We start from the raw sequence: 23,612 nt of genomic DNA, 5'->3' as shown, positions 1-23,612 counted from the left end.
GAGTGCTGGATCATGAAATCATCCCGCAAATTGGCAACCTCCCTCAGAGAGGCCCCAGGTGGGTGGTGAAAAACGGTCACATTGGCAGTGAGGGCCGAGGACCCCTAGTTGGTGTCAGGGTGAAGGAGGCGTCACTCTCCATCTAACACTGCTGTGCCTGATCGGAGCACTTGAGGGTGACAGCGGGGAATCCGAAATGGAAAAGAAATAGTCTGTTCCCTGGCATTAACATCCCCCAGTTGATGAACGCAATATCTAAAAAAAAATGTTTTAAAAAAACCCATTTACAACTGATAGAAGTCAGATTTTCATTGCAGTTGCATAATTCATCATTGGAGTGCCATTCAGTGTCCCTGCGGGAGTTCGAGATTGTATTTTTACACGGCGCGAATAAATCATGAGAATATTCTTCTCAAAGGTGTTGACCAAATGGAGCAATTTCGTGGCTAATATTGTAAAGCAACATTGACGTTTCACTAGAAATGCTTTGTGTCTTTTTTTCTTTCCCCACACCCCACCCCCCGCAGCTCGTCTGTTCCATTGTAGCTGGACTGCTTCATTACTTTTTCTTGGCTGCTTTTGCTTGGATGTGCATCGAGGGCATCCACCTTTACCTGATAGTCGTCGGGGTGATCTACAACAAAGGGTTTCTGCACAGAAATTTTTACATCTTCGGCTACGGCAGCCCATCTGTTGTCGTGGGGATCTCGGCAATTCTTGGCTACAAGTATTACGGCACCGATAAAATGTAAGTACTTATTAGGAGTTGCCTCAACAACAACAACAACTTGCATTTATATAGTGCCTTTAACGTAGTGAAAAGCCTCCCAAGGCATTGCACAGGAGCGATTATCAAACATAAATGAATTTAAAGGGAAGCTAGATAAGTACATGAGGGAGAAAGGACTAGAAGGACATGCTGATAGGATGAGGGGTTGGGAGGAGGCTCATGTGGAGCATAAACACTGGCATAGAACCAGTTGTGCCGAATGGCCAGTTTCTGTGCTGTAAATGCTATGTAGTTGCTTACTTGTGCTCTGCAGAAATATTTACTTTTATACATTAGGAGCCCGACCCAATTTACAAGTGATGACTCAGCGCCCCTGCTCCTGTTGATTTGCACCTAATCAAGACAAACACTTGCAGCTGACTGACAGTTAACTGCCCCGGGCAACAGCTTCTGTTAACTAGAGTTTTTAGAGATCTAGTTCAAAATCAAAATGTTAAACTAAATTTCACTTTTTGCAGCTTCTACTTGCAAAATACAAGTGCGATTATCAAACATAAATTTGACACCAAACCACATAAGGAGGTATCCGCCTCTCTACCTCTCTCTCCTCCTTTAAGATGCTCCTTAAAACCTCCCACTTTGGCCAAGCTTTTGGTCATCTGCCCTAATATTGCCTTACGTGGCTCGGTGTCAAGTTCATGTTCGATAACGCTTCTGTGAAGCACCTTGGGACGTTTTACTAAGTTAAAGGTGCTATATAAATGCAAGTTGTTGTTGTTGTTGATATTAGGATATTAGGTGACCAAAAGGTTATTCAAAGAGATAGGTTTTAAGAGGGTCTTAAAGGAGGAGAGAGAGAGAGGTGGAGAGGCGGAGAGGTTTAGGGAGAGGATGCCAGAGTTTAGGGCCTCGGCAGCTGAAGGCATGGCTGCCAATGGTGGGGGCGAAGAAAGTGAGGGATGCGCTTGTAGGGTTGTGGGGCTGGAGGAGATAAACAGAGATAGGGAGGGGCGAGACCAGGGAGGGATCTGAAAACAAGGATGAAAATTTTAAAAATCAAGGCATTGCCTGACCGGAAGCCAGTGTAGGTCTTTAAGAATTGCGACTGTTCATCACTTGCGTCCCGTGGCACAGATGGATTTGAAGCAACCGCGAGATGACATTATATGGAGGTATGTAAGATAGCGGGGGGAATGTCATCTTGGGTGGCAGTACAAAAAGGGCGATAACGCATTGGCTTTTGACTCCAATGTAAACAAAATTAGCTGGGGTGTAAAACGGGCTGCTGCAGGTATGGAACACTAAGACAGGCTGTAGGATGACGGAGACTGGTGAACGGCTAACTTACAACCGATGTCAGGAAGCTCCCTTTTTACAGAAAGAATAATCAATACGTAGGGGGAATTTAAGGGTACAGCAAAAGAGGCAAATCCCCTTGGAATCAATTAGCAAGAATTAAATACAAAAATCTGGAAATACTCAGCAGGTCAGGCAGCATCTGTGAAGAGAGAAACAAAGTTAACAGGCTGGATTTTCATTCAGAAGTCAGGAAGGAGGCAGGACTACAACTTTCGGGTTGTAGTCCTGCCTCCATCGAGATGCGGCCAATCCACGCAATTTTCACTTGATTGATCTTGTTGAGCCCGCCCAGCGGGCTCAGCAGGCCAATGAAGGGCCACCCGGCAACAGGTGACGTCACATACTGAAATTTCATCTGTCAAGACATCTCGACCCCTCCAAGTCCTTCAACCCGACGGCCCGACACTTCTAACCTGGCATGGTTTGGAGCTGTCGGGAATCACACACGACACCCTTCAAAATAGGGATTAGGCTAAAAACAGCCTGTTAACTACCTGTTAACAGGCAGTTAATTGGCACTAATCCCTTCCCGCCTCGGGTCGGCGGGTCCAAGTGCGGGGCGGGTACCCGCCTCCTTTGAAACTTACATGGAGGCGGGTTTTGGGCGGGAAGGTGTCGGGACCCCCGAATTTGGGATTTTAGCCCCCCGCACGCCTAAAAGCCCGCCTCACGGCACACTGAAAGTCGACCCCAATGTTTCAGGTCGATGACCTTTCGAAAGGTCATCGACCTGAAACGTTAACTCTGTTCCTCTCTTCACAGATGCTATCTGACCTGCTGAGTATTTCCAGCATTTTCTGTTTTTATGTTATTATATATTATATTCCTTCTTAGGCAGTCCCTTGGAACCGAAGATGACTTGCTTCCACGTTAAAAATGAGTTTGCAGGTGACTGATGAGTCCAATGTGGGACCTACAGTCTCTGTCACAGGTGGGGCAGACGGTGGTTGAAGGGGTGGGTGGGTGGGGTGCTTGGGTTAACGTGCGCTCCTTGCGCTGCCTGCGCTTGCCTTCCGCTTGCTCCCGGCGAAGAGACTCAAGGTGTTCGGCGCCTTCCCGGATGCTTCTCCTCCACTTTGTGCGGTCTTGGGCCAGGGATTCCCAGGTGTTGGTGGGGATTACACTTTTTCAAGGAGGCTTTGAGGGTGTCCTTGAAGCGTTTCCTCTGCCCACCTGGGGCTCTCTTGCCGTGCCGGAGCTCCGAGTAGAGCGCTTATTATATTATATTATATTATATTAGCAAGAATTAAATGGTGTGGTTAGAAGGGCTAAGATGGGCCAAATTGCCTTCCTTATCCCTATCTGCCTTGCGATCTCATGATGCGACAGTGACTGCCTGAGCCTTACAGACTAGAAAGGTCCAGCATTTGATTCCTGGGCTCTACTGAGTTAGGTAGTTTCAATTAGAGTGGCATTGCAATGGACCTCATTGCCTCTCAGCACAGAAGGGGAAAGCCAACCAAGGTTTCTAATCCTGAGCGCTATCCTGTCTAGAAAGCGCGGGTATGTCGAGGGACGACAGAATTGGACTTGGCTGTGGTGCCCACTGTGATGGAATAGCCCGCCAACACCCGCCGCCTAAATCGCCGTGCGAGGAAGGGCGACTTGCGTGGCACACAAGAGGACTGCGCTCGCCTTCATCCCCGTGGATGGATGGCTGGGCGGCACACGGATTAAATTCTGATTTGCACTACCCGCGGGGTTTAAAGCTTCACTGGGAAGCGTGGACTGGCAAAATGATCCCCACCATCTTCAAGAGAGGAGGGGAGAGCATTGGCGGGCCACGTGGAGAACAAAATAGTGGCGGGTTATTTTCTCACGAACTATCTTTTCTCGTTCTTTTTCCCACAGCTGCTGGCTCAGCACAGAAAACAACTTTATATGGAGTTTTATTGGACCGGCGTGCTTAATCATTCTCGTAAGTTTGAACTTCTCAAACCAAACACTAAAGTTTTAGAGAGTCTCTTAACTGATGTTCCTCCTACTTTCACCGTACCGCCAACACTTGTCTGTAGTGAAGGGATTGGGGTTTTCCAATTTCATCAACAACAAGAAAAAGCCTTGGTTACATCTCACTCACACTAAGATCGAAACCAAAGACAAAGTCACAAATGAAGGTGTTGACCCTTTCTAAATGGAATCACCAAGAGTTGTCACACTGTGACACCCTACTCTCCCTTGTTTCTGTGCCTATTTGTGTTGATGAACTGATTGCTGTTGACTATCAGGAGATTTGATAAGAAACATTATGAATGATGGAAATCTGAAAGCAAAGTAGTTGCAAGTATGCTGGTGAAGCGTCTCTTAGGTAGGCTTTGCCTGTCCACTGCTGTCAGAGCTGCTGTGCACGTGCTAGGCCATTTCGGAGTACAATCAGCACACAAAGTGTCATAGAGATCTCTCCCTAACTTGAGCACATAAAGCTAGGCTGACCCTCCAGTGCAGTGCTGAGGGAGTGCTGCACTGTCGGAGGTGCCGCCTTTCTGTTGAGACGTTAAATCGACGCCCTGTCTGCTCTGGACGTAAAATAGATCCCACGGCACTATTTTGAAGAAGAGCAGGGGAGTTCTCCCTGGTGTCCTGGCCAATATTTATCCCTCAATCAACATCACTAAAAAACAGATCATCTGGTCATTATCACATTGCTGTTTGTGGGAGCTTGCTGTTGCCAATTGGATGCTACGTTTCCTACATTATAACAGTGACAACACTTCAAAAGTACTTAGTTGACTGTAAAGCTCTTTGGGGCATCCTGAGATCGCGAAAGGCGCTATAGAAATGCAAGTCTTTCTTTCTTTCCCCCAAAAGGCTGTGGATGCTGAGGGACAATTGGACCTTTCTAAGACTGATATTGATAGATTTTTGTTAGGTAAGGGTATCGAGAGATGTGGGTAAATGGAGCTGAGCTGGTGAAGGTACTCATTGGCTTTGGGATGTCCTGAGGTCAGTGAAAGGAGCTGTATGAATGCAAGTCCTTCTTTTTAAGCTCCACGTTAAAACAGCCGCATTACAGGCAGATTTAAACAGATTGGCCCAGAAATTCGGGTCGGGGGCTTCCCGCGGGTGCAAGCCTCCGACCTGCACTTACCTAGCGTGCCGGCCGTTGTGCTGTGGGCCCGCGTGGGATTCCGATCCTGGGCCTCCTCCAACTGCCGGCGCGCAGTACTTGCATATCCCAGGGGCGCAGTTAGTTCGATGCATCCCCTGGGATCACGTGGGCCATGGGGAGCCAATCGGAGCAGGGAATGCTTCATTCATAAGTTTGACAGGAAGGGCTGTCAAACTTATAAATACTATAAGCCCCAAAACATGACTAAAACTTCAAATAATTTTTTTTTTAAATAAACTATAAATTACATGAAATAACTATTTTAAACAATAATTTAAATTTTTGAAAAAAATAATTTTATTTTCTAACAGGGCTAAAAATAAACTTACCTTTCTTTAAAGTATTTAAAAATAATAAACCTGTGGAAAAAATGTTTTAATTTTAATTAATTCACCACTTACCTTGTAAAAAGCAGGCCTTGCAACTGCTTTTTATATCTGTAACTGCTGGAGACTTACCTTCCCAGGAAAACCTGGAAAAAAAACGTAAGTTCGATGCGCACGCGCTGCCTCTCCGGCGCACGCGTTCGACTTCTGAACCCCTTCTTTCAGGGGAACGGAAGTGCCGGTTTCCCATGCATGCGCAGTGCATGCAGGAAACCAGCACTTCCATTGGGCCTACGGGTGAGTACCCCGTGCGTACTCACCCGTGGAGACCCGAATTTCTGGGCCATTGAGTGCCACTTACAGCAGGTGCAGATACTCCCTCCTGTCCTTTGCACTTTGAAATAAAGAATTTTTATTTATATAGCACCCCATCTTGTCTCTCAGGAACGTCCCAAATGCAATATATGATTTGAAGAGGTGAGGTTGGTGTCATGGTTAATTACTGGATTAGCGACCTAATGGGTTGTGAGTTCACAATCCCATCCTGCAAAATTGGTGCGCAGGTCTCCCAAGGGACTAACACCCAGTTAATCCCAACATAAAAGCTTCTTTTCACTCTGTTATCCTTTCGTGTTCGACAACTGTTTCAAGCTGATTTCCTTCAGTTCGTTCTGTGGTGTCGACTGATTAAATATTTTATTAAACCGACAAAAGGACACAAATGAACAAAAGACTGTTAAATTAATAAGTTACCTCGGCAACGGCTTAGCATTTTATGCTCATTTGTAAGCCCATTGCAAGTGTTGCTGTTCAGGCTGCCCAACCTTTGCTGCTAGTTGACAGCTCACCTCAATAATTTTTTTCTTCGTAACTGCTGAAGGTCCTGCCTGCGAGAGCAGTGAAACCATGGGGAGGGGGCAATTCAACCTTGTTTCGCTAGGTTATTTTATGGGGGGGTGAAAAATTAGTAAAGGAGTGTTGAATTACGGGTCACGTTCTCTCGTGCCCGATCTCCACCGCCCCCCCCCCCCCGCCAGAAGTGGGCCAGCTGCCAATTGGAAGGCCAGTGACTGAGACGGGGATCAGGCGCCTTGAATAGGCCAACCGGGGTCCCGACCGCGGTTTTAGGACCCCGATGAAAAATTGGTGTGCAGCCGGGGTGGAGCTTGGGCCGCACGTGCTCCGTTCGGTTCTTCCGGGTCTTTGGCAGCCGAGCCAGCAGTCCTTAAAGGGCTGCCCACAAAAAATGATGAGCAAACTTTTAAATAGTTTCCTATCTCCTTCTGGCTTCATAAAAAATAATTGGGCCTCTGTAGGCCCGGGCTGGTCCTGCTCCGCTTTGCCTACCACCTCTCCACCATAAAAAAAGACTTGCATTTCACTACATCAGGATGTTCACAAGCACCTTAGAGCTAATTACGTGCTGCCACTGTTGTAATGACAGGAAAGCAGCAGTCAATTTCTGCACAAGGTCTCACTAATAAGAATGAGATAAATGACTAGGTAATCTATTTTTAATGATGTTGATTGAGGGATAAGTATTGGCCAGAATACCCAGGAGAACTCTCATGCTCTTCTTCGAATAGTGGCCGTGGGATCTTTTACATCCACCTGAGAGGGCAGACGAGGCCTCGGTTTAACGTCTCACCCAAAAGACGGCACCTCCGACAATGCAGCACTCCCTCAGCACTGCACTGGAGAGTGTCAGCCTGGATTTTGTGCTCAAGTCTCTGGAGTGGGACTTGAATCCACAACCTTCTGACTCTGAGGCGAGAGAGAGAGAGAGTGCTACCCACTGAGCCACACTTGACACTTACTGAGATCTAAGTGCGGGCCGGCTTCGCGCCAGAGATGGCCGAAATTCCTAAGGCCCCTGATTGGCGTCTGCAGCTTGCCGGTTTCGTGCAGATGAGGACCCAACGGCAAAGTTTGACCGGGCTTCAGGCCGGGCCTCTTCAGAAACCTCATTTGCATCACATCGCGCCGCTCTTTCCGTGCCGGAAGCCGGTGGGAGTTGAATTCCCCGCCCCTCCTCCGCCAACCCCCCTCCACCCAGAGTCTTACCCCTTTATCCATCTTCATCTCTTTACCTGTTCTTAAGAAGAAATATATACTTCAGTTTATTAAAACTTTGCAAGCTTCAGTTTCATTGTCCCTGCTCTTGTTTACAGAACATTAACGAAACCTCTAATCCCCTGAGCAAAACTATAATTAAATCATTTCTGTACAGGATGAGCCATCATTCTGGGCAAAACATCTGGTATTGAACGATCATCTCAATGCCTGCCTAGGTAATATGTGAAACACGAAGGAATAATTGGTGCAGAATGAGTTTATGTCAAGCGATAGAGCAGTATATTGCATTCTACTGAGAACATTACAGGCCCACAATTGATATTAAAATTACTTAAAAATTTTTTTTAAATCAGCTTCCGTTATAAGTAAATGGACCTCTTTTCAATTTAAAGAGGTAATATCTGTGATAAGTCAGAATCTCCTCCAATTTCATGTGAAGTATTCGTGGAGACTTTAAAAGAATCAGGGCCCAGTTCATCTGTTCAGTTGCCGTTATAAGAGCAAGATAATCATAGAATAATAGAATGAAGCAGCACAGAAGGAGACCATTTGGCCCTTCATGCCTGTGCCAGCTCTTTAGTAGAGCTATCCAATTAATCCCACTCCCCTGCTCTTTCCCCATAGGCCTTAATTTTTTTCCCTTCAAGTATTTATCCGATTCCCTTTCGAAAGTTACTGTTGAATTTGCTTCCACCGCCCCTTCAGGCTGCGCGTTCCAGATCACATCAACTCGCTACGTAAAAATATGTTTCCTCATGTCACCACTGGTTCTTTTGGCAATCACTTTAAATCTGTGTCCTCTAATTACCGACCCTTCTGCCACTGGAAACAGTTTCTCCTTATTTACTCTATCAAAAGCATTCATGATTTGGAACATCTCTGTCAAATCTCCTCCTAACCTTCTCTGCTCTAAGGAGAACAACCCCAGCTTCTCCAGTCTCTTCACATAACTGAAATCCCTTAGCCCTGGTACAGGAAACTTTTTTTTATCCGGCACGGACGGGACCGACGTGGTGCCGGTTCATCAAAAATTCCGGATAACCGAAAGCTATAGTAAAAGATACGGAGCTGAGAGCTCCGTATAAAGCAACAAACCCTGTTGCTTAGCAACAGGTTCAGAACAATGGCCACAAGTTCCAAGCATCTCTGTAGCTTAGCAACAGCTGCAGCCACACCCTTGCACAGCAACAGATCGAGGAAGGCAAGTAATAAAACTTACCTGAACCTACTCCTGAATTTTGCCGGTTAACCGAGATTTCCGGTTATTTAGGTGCTGGTAAATCGAAAGTTTCCTGTACTATTCTGGTAAATCTCTTCGGCACCCTCTCCAAGGCCTTGGCATTCTTCCTAAAGTGTGGTGCCCAGAATTGAGGCCTAACCAGTGTTTTATAAAGGTTTAGCATAACTTCCTTGATTTTGTACTCTATTCCTCTAATAATAAAACCATGGATCCCATAGGCTTTTGAATAATACTTGCAATTATATACAACTTACATTTATGTAGCACCTTTAACATAGTATAACATCCCAAGGTGCTTCACAGGAGCATAATCAGACAAAAATTGATACTGAGCAACATAAAGAGATATTGGGGCGGGTGACAAAGAGCTTGGTCAAAGAGGTAGGTTTTAAGGAGGGTCTTAAAGGAGGAGAGGGAGGTAGAGAAGCGGAGAGGTTTAGGGAGGGAATTCCAGAGCTTAGGGCCTCGGCAGCTGAAGGCACAGCCACCGATGGTGGAGTGATGAAAGAATTGGAGGTGCACAGTGATCTCGGAGTGTTGTAGGGGCGGAGGAGGTTACAGAGACAGGGAAAGGCGAGGCCACGGAGGGATTATACAGCATTCCACCATCTCCAAAAAACAAGCTTCATGCACTGAATGAGGACTGTGGACGGGACAAACTGAATAGTTTAAATGGGGATAATTTAACCAGGACAAATTAGATGGCGTATCTCCGATTTAATTCTACAGTACGAACTGCAAGAGGTTAGGAGAGAGGAAAAGTTTTGACGGTTATATATTGCCGTTTTAACCGTGCTAAAAAAAACTGTGGAGTATTTTTAGCATAATCGCGCTGTGATAATTAGCTCTCTTTGACAAAGATAAGTGACATCTTCCCATGGTACACCCAGCGAAAAAAAAAAACCTCGGCACTTTCGGCACTGTCACGCGGAGCCACAATTAGTGCGAGCTCTTGACATGTTTCAGCTGCAGCCATCCATATTAATGCGGCAGAACTTATGCCTCTCGCTTTTCTCGTTTGATGTTGCAGACAGCGCTGCTTTTCCATCTCATAAATATTATACCCACAGCTAAATTAATCCCCCAGCAGATGGGAAGCTCCGTTGAAGGATGGCGTATTCTGAGTTTGCTCCTTCGTGTTTTAGCAGAGCAACAGATCGGCGTTTAGTATGCGATTCACAAAAGGATGTCACACAAAGCTCTGGAAGCAGCACAGAGGTGCCCCGTGCCACCTTGTGATTATGTCTGGACATCAGAAATATATTCAGTTGAACGCAATCATCTATTTCGAACAGGAAGTTTCGATATACGTCCGGAGGACGATCTAGAGTGCAGTGGCTTAGTCATAGACACTGGTCTAAGAGCCGTATCTGTAGTGTGGGACGTAAGTTCAGCAGACCTGAGTTATACTGCTATCAATCCTGACGTAATAAAACTCACTACGCACTTGGTTTGAGTATAAAGCAAGGCTTTAATCAACTTGTTTCAGAACATGGAGGTCTAGTTGTATTTCACTAGCTCCTTGTCTTACAAAATGTCCCTGTGAAGCTGGGCCCACGCCCGAGTATTTATACTCCTTGGACGGCGCCACCAGCTGGCTGTCCAGCGTTATTTCATAAGTAGTTCCTTGATGATGAGATTTATAACAAACCCCATATGCTCTCCAGCACCAAGACCACCTACTTCCACCTCCGTAATATCCCCTGTCTCCGTCCCTGCCTCAGCTCATCTGCTGCTGAAACCCTCATCTTGTGTTACCTCCAGACTCGACTATTCCAACGCTCTCCTGACCAGCCTCCCATCTTCCACCCTCCGTAAACTTGGGCTCATCCAAAACTCGGTTGCCCGTATCATAACTCACACCAAGCCCCCTTCATCCATCACCCCTGTGCTCGGTGACCTACATTGGCTCCCGGTTCAGCAACGCCTTGATTTTAAAATTCTCTGTATCCTCCTCCAGCCCGACAACCCTCCAAGAACTCTGCGCTCCTCCAATTATGGCCTCTTGTGCTCTGGAATTCCCTCCCTAATCCTCTCCGCCACTCTCGCCTCCTTTAAGGCACACCTTGAAACATACCCACCTGTCCTAATATCTTCTTATGTGGCTCAGTGTCAACTTTTCTTTGATAACGCTTCTGTGAAGCGCCTCGGGATGTTTTGCTACATTAAAGGCACTATCTTAATGCAAGATGTTGTTGTTGTTGCCTAGCTCGTTAGTTTTTTTAAGTTTAGGAAAGCCCGGCCAAGAGCATCTTTTGAATGTGGCATCTTCGAAACGTGACTTTGCACTGGGCTGGAATTAGAGTGCGTCTGTTGTGAGGCGGAAGTGGTGTGGGACCAGTTCTCGGAGGGTTGGGCTGAGCTCATCCCTCTTGGCTTCAAGTGCACTGAGGAGTCAGCTTGGCAACCCGTTGCTTTCACTGCGCACCCGCACAAGGGTAGTGGTTATGTTCGTGGACTATTAATCCAGAGGCCTGGACCAGGAATCCAGCGAACATGGGCTAGAAATTCGGCTCCTTTGCGCCTGCTGTTAGCGCCTCCAGGGGGCGCTGATGGGGCACAAAGGACTTATTGCCCGGGCGGAGGGTGAAAAAAGCTGCCCCGACACTGCGCTTCACTTCCTGTGCGGGGCGGTAAGCCGAATTTAGCAGTCGGGGTGGTAATTCCACGCTGGGCGCGAAATGTCCGGCCTTCACTCAGTTACCACCATCAAATGGGGCATAACTGAGTTTCGCCCCCTAAGGGTACAAATCCTACCATGGCAGTTTGCGAATTTGAATTCGGCTCAGAAAAAAATATTGGAAATAAAAAGCTGGGTATCTGTAAAAGTGACCATGAAGCTGTCGGATTGTTGTAAAAAACCCAACTGGTTCACGAATGTCCTTTAGAAAAGGAAACCTGTCGTCCTTACCCGGTCTGGCCTATATGTGACGCCAGTCCTACACCAACATGGTTGACTTTGAAGTGCCTCAGCAAGCCACTCAGCTGTATCCAACAGAAGAAGGCCCACCGCCACCTTCTGAGGGATGGGCAGTAAACGCCAGCGACGCCCAAACCCCGAGAATCAATTTTTCAAAAAAACGACACAGCCTGAGACCCAACTTAACCACACAACCAAAGATCAAAAAAATGTTGTGATGTGTTGAAAAGGTTGAAATAAAAAAAAAGTTTCTAAGCAGTTTGATAGAACACACAGGTTGTAGAACAAAATGGCGATAATGAAGCAGAAAATAAGGGAGGGGGGAGAATAAATCAGTCAAGGAAACTGAAAGAAACTTTGGGGTTGCTGTGGAATAGGTCGGCAATATTAATTATGCTTTGGTCCAGTTCAAAGCCAAGTTCCTAAAGTGCATAGGGATTCAGGGGCCACCTGAGTGATGCTGTATTATACTTACCTTTTGGTAATTGAACACTAGCGCTCACCCTGATGGGAGCAAGCGTACTGCAGCAATTGCACGCCAGGGATTCCTCATATACTGAATGTTATATCCGGAGAATCTGAAGTAACAGCAGATATGGTATTACCACACCAACTTTATCGGGCCAAATACTGAGCACTGTCTAAAGTTTTGTTTGAACCATTTAGTATAAGAAGAAAGTAACCAGCCAGAGATCCTCTATCCTTAAGCTCAATGCGAGACGCAGTTGGCAGTATGACTTGAGTCCGATGACTGTGCATCACACTCCACAGAGACCAGTATCAGTACTAAACAACCCACTAAACAAGCTAAAAAGGGAGTGTTTTGGATGAAACGCAAAATGTCTCACCTCTGTTCAGTTCAGTTCAGTCGTTTTGTTTCTCAGTTTGTTGGGGCTATTTGAAAGACTGACCAGGCTGGGCCTCTTTTCTCTAGTAAAGAGAAGGCTGAGGGGTGACCTGATAGATTGAACAGAGATCTTTAAAATTATGACACACAGAAGATGTTTCCATTTGTGGAGGAAACCAGAACTAGGAGTCATTAATATAAATATAGTTACTAATAAATCCATTAGGGAATTAAGAAGAAACTTCTTAACTCAGAGGATGGTTAGAATGTGGAACTCACTACCACAGGGAGTAGTTGAGGTGAAAGCACCGATGCATTTAAGGGGAAGCTGGATAAGTACATGAGGGAGAAAGGAATAGCATACTGATGGGGTTAGATGAAGCAATCATAGAATCTTACAGCACAGAAGGAGGCCATTCGGCCCATCGTGCCTCTTTGAAAGAGCTCTCCAATTAGTCCAATTAAAATTCTAACAGGACTAGACAGACTAGATGCAAGAAGGATGTTCCCGATGGTGGGGGAGTCCAGAACCAGGGGTCACAGTCTAAGGATAAGGGGTAAGCCATTTAGGACAGAGATGAGGAGGAATTTCTTCACCCAGAGAGTGGTGAACCTGTGGAATTCTCTACCACAGAAGGCAGTAGAGGCCAATTCATTAAATATATTCAAGAAGGAGTTAGATATATTTCTTAAGGCTAAGGGGATCAAGGGATATGGGGAGAAAGCAGGGACAGGGTACTGAATTTGGATGATCAGCCATGATCTCATTGAATGGCGGAGCAGGCTCGAAGGGCCAAATGGCCGACTCCTGCTCCTATCTTCTATGTCCCACTCCCCTGCTCTTTCCCCATAGCACTGTTAATTTTTTCTCTTCAAGTATTTATCTAGTTCCCTTTTGAATGTTACTGTTCAATCTGCTTCCACCATCCTTTCAGGCAGTGCATTCCAGATCACAACAACTCGCTGCGTGAAAGAAATGTTTCCTCATGTAGCTTCTGGTTCTTTTGCCAATCACCTTAAATCTGTGTCCTTTGGTTACCAACCCTCGTGCCAGTGGATATAGTTTCTCTCTATCTACTCTATCGAAAGCCTCATAATATTGAACACCTCTATCCAATCTCCCCTTAACCTTCTCTGCTCTAAGGAAAACAACCCCAGCTTCTCCAGTCTCTCCACATAACTGAAGTCCCTCATCAATAAAATGTCTTTATACAGAAAAAAGTAGGAGCATAGCGGAGGGGGTGGCGGGTGGGGGTAGTTAAGGCCAGCGATGCCCGTATCATAAGGACAAGTTTTTTCAAAATAACTTGCGGTGATCTGGAATCTGAATTTGTAATTAGGGTTAAAAAGAACAAAGAATGGATTTGTTTCCTGGAGCTTTTGTGATAGTTCTTCTGTCACACATTTTGTCCTGTTTCAAATCACTAGATTTTTGCTTGAAAGATCTTTTAAGATTACACACAGGAAATGGCTACTATTCATTTGGGGAGTGTAGCTAGAATCATAGAATCATAGAATGGTTACAGCACAGAAGGAGGCTATTCGGCCCGTCGAGCCAGTGCCGGCTCTCTGCAAGACCACTTCAGCTAGTCCCACTCCCCCGCCCTTTCCCCGTAGCCCTGCAAATTATTTTCCTTCAGATACTTATCCAACTCCCTTTTGAAAGCCGTTATTGAGTCTGCCTCCACCACCCTTTCAGGCAGTGCATTCCAGATCCTAACCACTCGCTGCATAAAAAAGTTTTCCCTCACGTCGCTTTTGGTTCTTCTGCCAATCCCCTTAAATCTGTGTCCTCTGGTTCTCAACCCTTCTGCCAATGGGAACAGTTTCTCTCTATCTACTCTGTCTAGACCCCTCATGATTTTGAACAACTCTATCAAATCTCATCTCAACCTTCTCTGCTCTAAGTAAAACAACCACAGCTTCTCCAGTCTATCCACATAACTAAAGCCCCTCATTCCTGGAATCATTCTCGTAAATCTTTTCTGCACCCTCTGTAAGGCCTTCACATCCTTCCTAAAGTGTGATGCCCAGAATTGGACACAATACTCCAGTTGAGGCCGAACCAGTGTTTTATAAAAATTCATCATAACTTCCTTGCTTTTGTACTCTATGCCTCTATTTATGAAGCCCAGGGTCCCATAAGCTTTTTTAACTGCTTTCTCAACCTGCCCTGCCACCTTCAATGATTTGTGCACATATATCCTCAGGTCTCTCTGTTCATTCAACTCCTTTAGGATTGTACCCTTTAGTTTTTATTGCCTCTCCTTGTTCTTCCCACCAAAATGTATCACTTTGCATTTTTCTACGTTAAATTTCATCTGCCATGTGTCTGTCCATTCCACCAGCCTGTCTATGTCCTCTTGAAGTCTATCACTATCCTCCTCACCGTTCACTATACTGAACTTCCAAGTTTTGTGTCATCTGCAAATTTTGAAATTGTGCCCTGTACACCCAAATCCAAGTCATTAATATATATCAAGAAAAACAGTGGTCCTGGTACCGACCCCTGGGGAACACCACTGTGTACCTTCCTCCAGTCCAATAAACAACCATTCACCACTACTCTCTGTTTCCTATCACTTAGCCAATTTTGTATCCGTGCTGCTACTGTCCGTTTTATTTCATGGGCTTCAACTTTACTTGCAAGCCGATTATGTGGCACTTTGTCAAACGCCTTTTGGAAGTCCATGTACACCACATCAACCACATTGCCCTCATCAACCCTCTCTGTTACCTCATCAAAAAACTTCAAGTTAATTAAACACGATTTGCCTTTAACAAATCCATGCTGGCTTTCCTTAATTAATTCACACTTGTCCAAATTTTGTCCCTGATTATCGTTTCTAAAAGCTTCCCCACTACTGAGATTAAACTGACTGGTCTGTAGTTGCTGTGTTTATCCTTACACCCTTTCTTGAACAAGGGTGTAACATTTGCAATTTTCCAGTCCTCTGGCACCACCCCTGTATCTGAGGAGGATTGGAAGATTATGGCCAGTACCTCCGCAATTTCCACCATTACTTCCCTTAGCATCCTAGGATGTATCCCATCCAGTTCTGGTGACTTATCTATGTTAAGTACAGCCATCCTTTCTAGTACCTCCTCTTTATCAATTTTTATCCCATCCAATATCTCCTCTACCTCCTCTTTCACTTTGACTTTGACAGCATCTTCTTCCTTGGTAAAGACAGATGCAAAGTACTCATTTAGTAGCTCAACCATACCCTCTGCCTCCTTGAGCAGGTCTCCATTTTGGTCCTTAATCGACCCCACCCCTCCTGTTTACTATTTATATGCCTATCGAAGACTTTTGGATTCCCTTTTATGTTAGCTGCCAATCTATTCTCAGACTCTCTTTGCCCCTCTTATTTCCTTTTTCACTTCCCCTCTGAACTTTCTCTATTCAGCCTGGTTCTCACTTTTCTTCTCAACCTGACATCTGTCATACACCCCCTTTTTCTGCTTCATCTTGCTCTCTGTCTCTTTCGTCATCCAGGGAGCTCTGACTTTAGTTGCCCTACCATTCCCCCTTGTGGGAATGTACCTCAACTGTACCTGAACCATCTCCTCTTTAAAGGCAGCCCATTGTTCTATTACAGTTTTGCCTGCCAACCTTTGATTCCAATTTACCTGGGCCAGATCTGTTCTCAACCCACTGAAATTGGCCTTCCTCCAATTAAGTATTTTTACTCTAGGTTGCTCCCTGTCCTTTTCTATAGATAATCTAAATCTTATGATACCATGATAGAAAAATAGGAGCAGGAGTAGGCCATTCAGTCCTTCGAGCCTGCTCCTCCATTCAGCATGATCATGGCTGATTCTCTATCTCAATACAGGAAACTTTGTTATATCCGGCACCGACGGGACCGGCGTGTTGCCGATCTATCAAAACTGCCGGACATACAAAGTTAATGTTGAAGCATACGGAGGTTTTCATCTCCGTATCGGACAACAAACACTGTTGCTTAGCAACAGCTTCTAAAGAGTCGGCTGCAGCTGCAAGCATCTCTAGCTGAAGCTGTTGCTATAGCTACAGACCTTGCAGTGCCTGACTGGGGAAAAAAAAGAACGAGAACTAAAACAACTTATAGAAAACGGCTCCTGATTTTTGCCGTTAGATCGAGTATTCCGGACATACAACCTCTGGATAAACCAAAGTTTCTTGTACCATATTCCCGCTCTCACCCCATACCCCTTGATGCCTTTTGTGTCTAGAAATCTATCTATCTCCTTCAGAAATCTATATATCTCCTTAGGATAGTTGAAGTCCCCCATTATCACTACTCTATAGTTCTTGCACCTTTCTGTAATTTCTCTGCAAATTTGCTCCTCTATATCTTTCCCACTAGTTGGTGGTCTATACAATACACTTAGTAGTTTAAGGGCACCTCTATTGTTTCTTAACTCTAACCAAATAGATTCTGTCCTTGACCCCTCCAGGACATCCTCTCTCACCAACACTGTAATATTCTCCTTAATCAATACTGCCACTCCACCTCCTTTCTTTCCTTCCCTATCTTTCCTGAACACGTTATATCCAGAAATATTTAGTACCCAATCCTGCCCTTTTTTGAGCCAGGTCTCTGTTATCGCCATGACATCATATTGACATGTGTCTATTTGCGCCTGCAGCTCACCAACCTTATTTACCACACTTCGTGCATTTACACACATGTACTGTAAACCTATCTTAGGCCTTGTAGGAATTAATAAGTGGGGTTGGGGTTATTGTCTCTGGCCAGTCAGAAGCCTCTGAGCTGCTCCAGGGACCCCCGTGCAGTTTCGAAGCGCTTCCCTATTCCTGGTTCTGACCGCCGGACTTATTCGATAGCGATGTAGACAGAAAACGTGACTCGTGGTTGGGTGCAAAACAGACCAGTATTTATTGAAACAAATTGAAAATAAACAATACAGCACACCTATGCTGAAATACAGCACTTTCCTTAACACAGTACACTTATTGTCCACTAAAGCACTCTTTCGCTTAGTGCAACACCCTTTTACTTAAATACAGCACTTTACTTCTCACAGTACACTTTTACTTAAATACAGCACCTTTAACTAGTGCAGCACTTTACTTCTCACAGTAATTAGTGCCTACCACAGCACTCTCTTGCTTAGTAGAACACTCCTTTACTTAATTGCAGCACTTTACTTCTTAGTACAACACTGTTACTTAAATACAGCACTTTTAATACAGCTACTTCGTGTTCACTACAGCACTTTTCTGCTTGGTGCAACATCCTTTTAATAGCACTTTTAATACAGTACACCTTGCTCACTACAGCACTTTTCTGCTTAGTGCAACACTGATACTTCAATAGGGGAGGAGAAAACGGACACAACGAGGGAAAATTGACTAGAATTACAATTTAACAAGATTCCCCTTAACTCCCACCCCTTAATACCTATTCTAAGTTGCCTTGTAATGGGCCAGAAAAGGTATGCTCACCAATGAAACGCCTGCTCCGTGCCCTTGCAGTCTTAGATTCTTCACCACCCTGAAGATAGAGATACCCCAGTGTTTAAAAGTAACTGTTGGTATTCCACTCCCTTGGGCGGGCTCCTCAGTTGTAGATGGGGCACGGAGGTGAGGCTGCAGAGAGAGAGGCTTCCTGAGAAGCTATCTTATACCCCATTTGGAGCCAAAATCTTCCCGCCCAAATCCGGGTGCATCTGGCTAAACAAAAGGGATCCGATGTCCCCATTAACTGTGATGGGTTGAATTAAACTGTCTCAATTTGAAAACCATGTCTATTTCCTTAAGTAAACAGCCCTTGGATGTTAGTGTAAACAAACTGATTGCCCTGTGGTCACGCCCAACCGCAATTGATTGGCAGTCTCAAGTGGTTAATCCTTTGTGTCAACATTGTAGCAGTTTAGTGTAAACAAACATCGATTGTCCTGCAGGGAGGGAAACTCCCTGAACTGCCTTTGATTGACAGTTTAACTACTCCATTGCTTCAGGGCTGTTTTTTTTTTCTAAATCCTTTGTCAGCCATCTTTGATTTTCCCTTTTCATATGCACTTTTGCCACGAGGTCGGGCAGCCATCTTTGATTATCCTTTTTCACAGACACACACAGGCTGCCTTTCAGTCCTCTTTGTCAGCCCGTGCTTTGAAGAGAGACTGTCCTTTTGTCTTCTGCACGAGGTCTGACGGCCATTTTAATCCCTGGATTATTAAAGGTATATTCTACCCAGGTATTCTTTAATCAAAAATCAATCTTCGGAACTGTAGGAAATTTCAAAATTATTGTGAAATCCTACAGCCTTCTTGTATTCTTTCTGACCCCACCTAATACCATACTATCTCTTACTCTAGTGCTATGTGTATCTCGTACTCTTCTGTGCACCTTGTTTCTCCTTTCTAATGCTACATCCTGGTGCCCATCCCCCTGCCAAATTTGTTTAAACCCTCCCCAACAGCATGAGCAAACCTCCCCATGAGGACATTGGTCCCAGCTCTGTTGAGGGGCAACCTGTCCAGTCTGTACAGGTCCCACCTCCCGCAGAACCAGTCTCAATGTCCCAGGAATCTAAAGCCCTCCCTCCTGCACCATCTCTCCAGCTACGCATTCATCTGCTCTATCCTCCTATTTCTATACTCACTAGCTCGTGGCACCGGGAGTAATCCGGAGATTACTACCTTTGAGACCCTGCTTGTTAATCTCTTTCCTAGCTCCTTAAAATATGCTTGCTGGACCTCATCCCTCTTTCTATCTATGTCATTGACACCAATACAGACAACGACCTCTGGCTGTTCACCCTCCCCCCTCAGAATGTTCTGCAGCTGTTCAGTGACATCCTTGACCCTGGCACCAGGGAGGCAACATACCATCCTGGAATCATGTCTGTGGCCACAAAATGTCTGTCTGTTCCCCTATCGAATCTCCTACCACTATTGCTTTCCCAATTTTCCATCTCCCCTGCTGTACAGCTGAGCCACCCATGGTGCCGTGGACAGTGCTGAATACTGGTTAGTGAGTAAGATGCACTCAGGGGATGAAGGGATAATTACAGTCCTAGCCCTTTTCGGCTATCCCAGATCAGACGTATTCCCCAGAAGTTCACCCTCAACTTAAGTTAGAGATAGCCGAATTCCATAAGACGCTTAAATGGGTCTAAAAGTTCAGGCTATCTCTCCCTAAAGGAAAGAAACAACTGAAAATGTTACCGTCCTCCAGATAGTAATTTTAATAAGTTGAACTAGACTGTAACCTTCCGGATAGTATGAGGGTCCAGAATACCCCCCAGAATTCTGCAACTCCTTACAAAAGAGTGTACAGAAATGTGGGTTTGTGAGTTTATACAAATTTACTCTTTGAGACAATTCTAAAAATATATAGTTTTATTTAAGAGCTGACTTTCAGTTAACAGCTGTTGAATCAGTCGCAACATTAACAATTCAAAACACAATTAGCTTACATTTCTTATTTCTCAGAGATCCTTATTCTCAAATCTTTACTTTGTTACATTTCTACATTTTTTACTTATTTCTAAATCCAGAACATCCACCAAAATCAATTACTTTGACTTCCCGAGACTCATAGTTAAAGACTTACAGAGATGCCTCTGAAGAGTTGAGAAACGCTTTGCCCGTTCAGCGAGTTCTGCCTTTCTGTTAAAAGGTCTTATTTTTATACCCTTTTGGCAGTGGTTTCTTCTTTGATGTTCTCTGCTGATGCCAACTAATTGTCTTTATTGATACCTCTAGTTTGAATGCTTTCTATCTTACTATCAATTCAACTATTGCATGCATAATTACTTCTCTACCTTTAGGTGTTCCAAAAACCATCATAAAAACAATGACAGCAATGGTTTCTGTTTGATGTCATTCTTATAAAATGTTTTCATTCAATTCTTAATATTGGCTTTATTGCTTTTTAGCAGACATTGTGGGGGAGAAATTGAGTATAGCCCCGTTTGGGGCGCCAGCCTCGCCAGGGTGCTAAAAGTAGCGCCCCCGCACCGGATATTGAGTGGTTGCACCCCAAAGGGAAGCGCGGCGCTACTGGAGGCACCCCGCATCCCTCTTGGGGCGCTACGAGTGAATATCGTGGCACTACGTGGCGCTGCGGCACGTCGCACTGCAGTATTGCAGGTCTTCCTCCCCTTCTTAAAGGGGAGGGGCCTTGTGCAGTGCAATCTGGGGCCCAGCTGGGCCCCCGAGGATCGGGAGTGCAGGCAAAAGAGCCCGGCACCGAGGAGAAGTGCCGGGCTCTTGGAGCACAGCCAGCACTCCGCGGGGGAGGGGAGGGTTCAGGAGGCCGGGGACAGGAGCGCAGGCAGGTGCTGGCAGGCGGCCAACAACAAAAATGGCTGCCCCGCACCTCGCCTTTAATCTGCGCCTCCCCGGCCGCAGGTAGGCCCCCCTGAACATAGCGTCCGGTGGTAAATCAGGGGGCGCTGCCAAATATCGCAGCCGGGGTGCTGCGCACACCGATTACATCATCGGCAGCGGCGCAGTGCTAGCGGTTAGTGCCACCACTAACGTCCCGTGGAATTTAGCGGGAGGCATGGGCAGTGCCACACCCGGGCGCCAGTTGGCTTGCGACCCACTTAGCGCCTTCTTAAGGCGCTAATGGGTGGCACAACCTACTGAATTTCTCCCCCTGTGACTCTCCTTACTGCTCCAAGTTCAATACAAACACAATGCAATTGTTTGGTGTCTCTATTGAAGCCATATTTTCAAAACCTTCTTGTTGGTATTATATTTACAATATGTAAATCAAAACCACTTTAACTGTGTGTTTACTTGTTTTCTAGCTATCTCAATTGGTTATGGTTCCTGTCTCCCAAGTTTAACATAAAACTATTTGACCAGCAGGTGTTTCTTTTACTTGATGTCATGCTTTCAAAGGCACATGCCTCTTTTAATGTTTGTGTTTCTGTTTTATGTGTTAGCTCTTAACACTTTAAACTGGGTCTTCTCATTGTGTTACCTCCAAACTCTAGGCCTTTCGGAAGCACCAATGGTTTGCTTCAATCTTTCATTGTTTTAGTATATTTAACTAATTCCCATTTCAAAGCTTGTTTACAACTTTGTTATCAACTGATATTTGTCTCAGAAGCCTGTATTTCTGTTTGCAGCCTGTGTCTCTGAGGCTTTAGATTTTTAAACCCAGTATATCATGCATTAATAATATTAGAAATCTGTTCATGGTATCGTGTATTTCTCTGAATCATGGCTATTCCTTCACAGGGACTTTTGCACTACCTGTCTGGTCCTCCTCTTCTGCCTGACGGTTACCCATTCCCTCTCTGCCTGCACACTCTTACGCTGCGGGGTGACCACCTCCTGAAATGTGCTATCCACGTTGCTCTCAGCCTCACAGATGCACCGCAGTGACGCCAGCTGCTGCTCAAGCTCTGAAACCTGGAGTTTGAGCTCCTCCAGCTGACGACACTTCCTGCATATTTTTTTTTATTCGTTCCCGGATGTGGGCATCGCTGGCAAAACCAGCATTTATTGCCCATCCCTAACTGCACTCGATAAGGTGGTGATAAGCCGCCGCCTTGAACTGCTGCAGTCCGTGTGGTGAAGGTACTCCCTTAGTGCTCTTAGGGAGGGAGTTCCAGGATTTTGACCCAGTGACCATGTGGTTGTCCAGGACATGTGCATTCCACAGGACTGAGGTGCCCAGCCATGCCTCTACTTAATAGACTATTAACTAACTTAACAGAAAAAAACTCAAGAAAAACAATCACCAGCTACTCACCAATCAGCTCCTTCCCTTGTGCTGACGTCACTTTAGCTTTTTTTTACCTCGCTCCCTGACACTCACGCTCCCTCTGGGCTACAGGGCCTACCTTTATGTGCAGCCACTCCTCTCGCTCTCCCGCAAGCCCGCTTTTGGGCCTATTAACTTAAGAGTCCTTGGGTTATGTGGATCCACTGCTCCTTTTCAGTTAGACGGCTTAACTGCTTTCTTCCACTCCACCGAATTCCTGCTCACACCAAATTAAAGCTAATGCCTACTTTGATTTTTTTTAAAGTACATTGCATTCTGTCAAGTGTTACTATCACTCTTAATCTTGGGTTTTTTAAATTACGCAGTGCAAAATAAATGATTAACAGGTATATCGCTATTAAAATAGTGGACAAAAGAATTGCACGTGAATGTGTTAAACATTCGTACAGTTTAATTTTAAGACCCAGGTGATTTCAAACCTTTTTGTGTTTTTTGCATCATTAAATGTTCAGGAATTCCCCCATCCCATTTCCCTTAATCTAAAATGCAAACAGTCATCCATCATTGCACTCAGTTGTAATTTGTTTAGATAACTAATGAAGGTCTGATATTGTTCCCTGTATCATTAGCATATAATTCAAGGTTGGATCTCAGCGTGTTTGAGACGAATTACTCGAAATAATAGTTTTATAAAGATGTGAAACTTTTCGTTTGATTAGAGTCTCATAGCCACTACGGCACAGAAGGCCAATTGGCCCAGCGGTCCTGTGTTAGCTATTGAACTAGCGCTTCCTCTGCCCTTTCCCCGCATCCTTTTATATTCTTTGCTTTCAAACACTTATCCAATTCCCCATTTAATGCTGTTTCTGCCTCAATAGTCACCGGTGCGAAAACGCTCCCTGTTCTAATATCCACTCGGTGTGAAAACATTTCTTCTCATTTCCCCATGTAAGATTTGGATCACAGGTCACACACAGATTAACCAAAGGGTCTTCAGAGTTGTAAGGCTTTTTATTAGAGAGCTACAGTTTAAGCATAATCAGATGCTACTTCATGCGATTGAAATAGATACAGTAGACATACAACCCGTGACAGATAAGAACGATCTACGGACCCGCGACGGAACGAGATGACCGAACGGACGTTGGATGGACGGTGGACGGACGGACATCGATGAATTTTGTCGGACGTCTCTGTCTGCAACAACGGTCACTTCTGTTGGGTCTCTCCTTGAGCTGTCTGAGGTGTTAGGCCATCAGCCAGCACCTCCGGGGTCCAGCCTGGTCAGAGTGTTAAGCCAAAGCTAGC

The 23,612-nt window shown here is 45.3% G+C and overlaps 1 protein-coding gene across 1 annotated transcript in view; it reads left to right on the top strand.

Moving 5' to 3' along the window:
* adgrl4 (adhesion G protein-coupled receptor L4) overlaps positions 1-23,612 on the top strand; it is a 191,119-nt gene that overhangs the window by 122,761 nt on the left and 44,746 nt on the right. Inside the window, exons 11-12 of the mRNA XM_085978287.1 lie at positions 528-748; positions 3,941-4,007. Coding sequence (XP_085834413.1) covers positions 528-748; positions 3,941-4,007 — 288 coding nt within the window. The remainder of the gene's footprint in view (positions 1-527; positions 749-3,940; positions 4,008-23,612) is intronic.

This window comes from Somniosus microcephalus, chromosome 3 (genome assembly GCF_052327205.1).
Source record: "Somniosus microcephalus isolate GS21.2 chromosome 3, FLI_Smic_1.0, whole genome shotgun sequence".
Lineage (NCBI taxonomy): Eukaryota > Metazoa > Chordata > Chondrichthyes > Squaliformes > Somniosidae > Somniosus > Somniosus microcephalus.
Note: the sequence above shows the minus strand (reverse complement) of the source record. Positions and strands in the feature narration are given on the sequence as shown.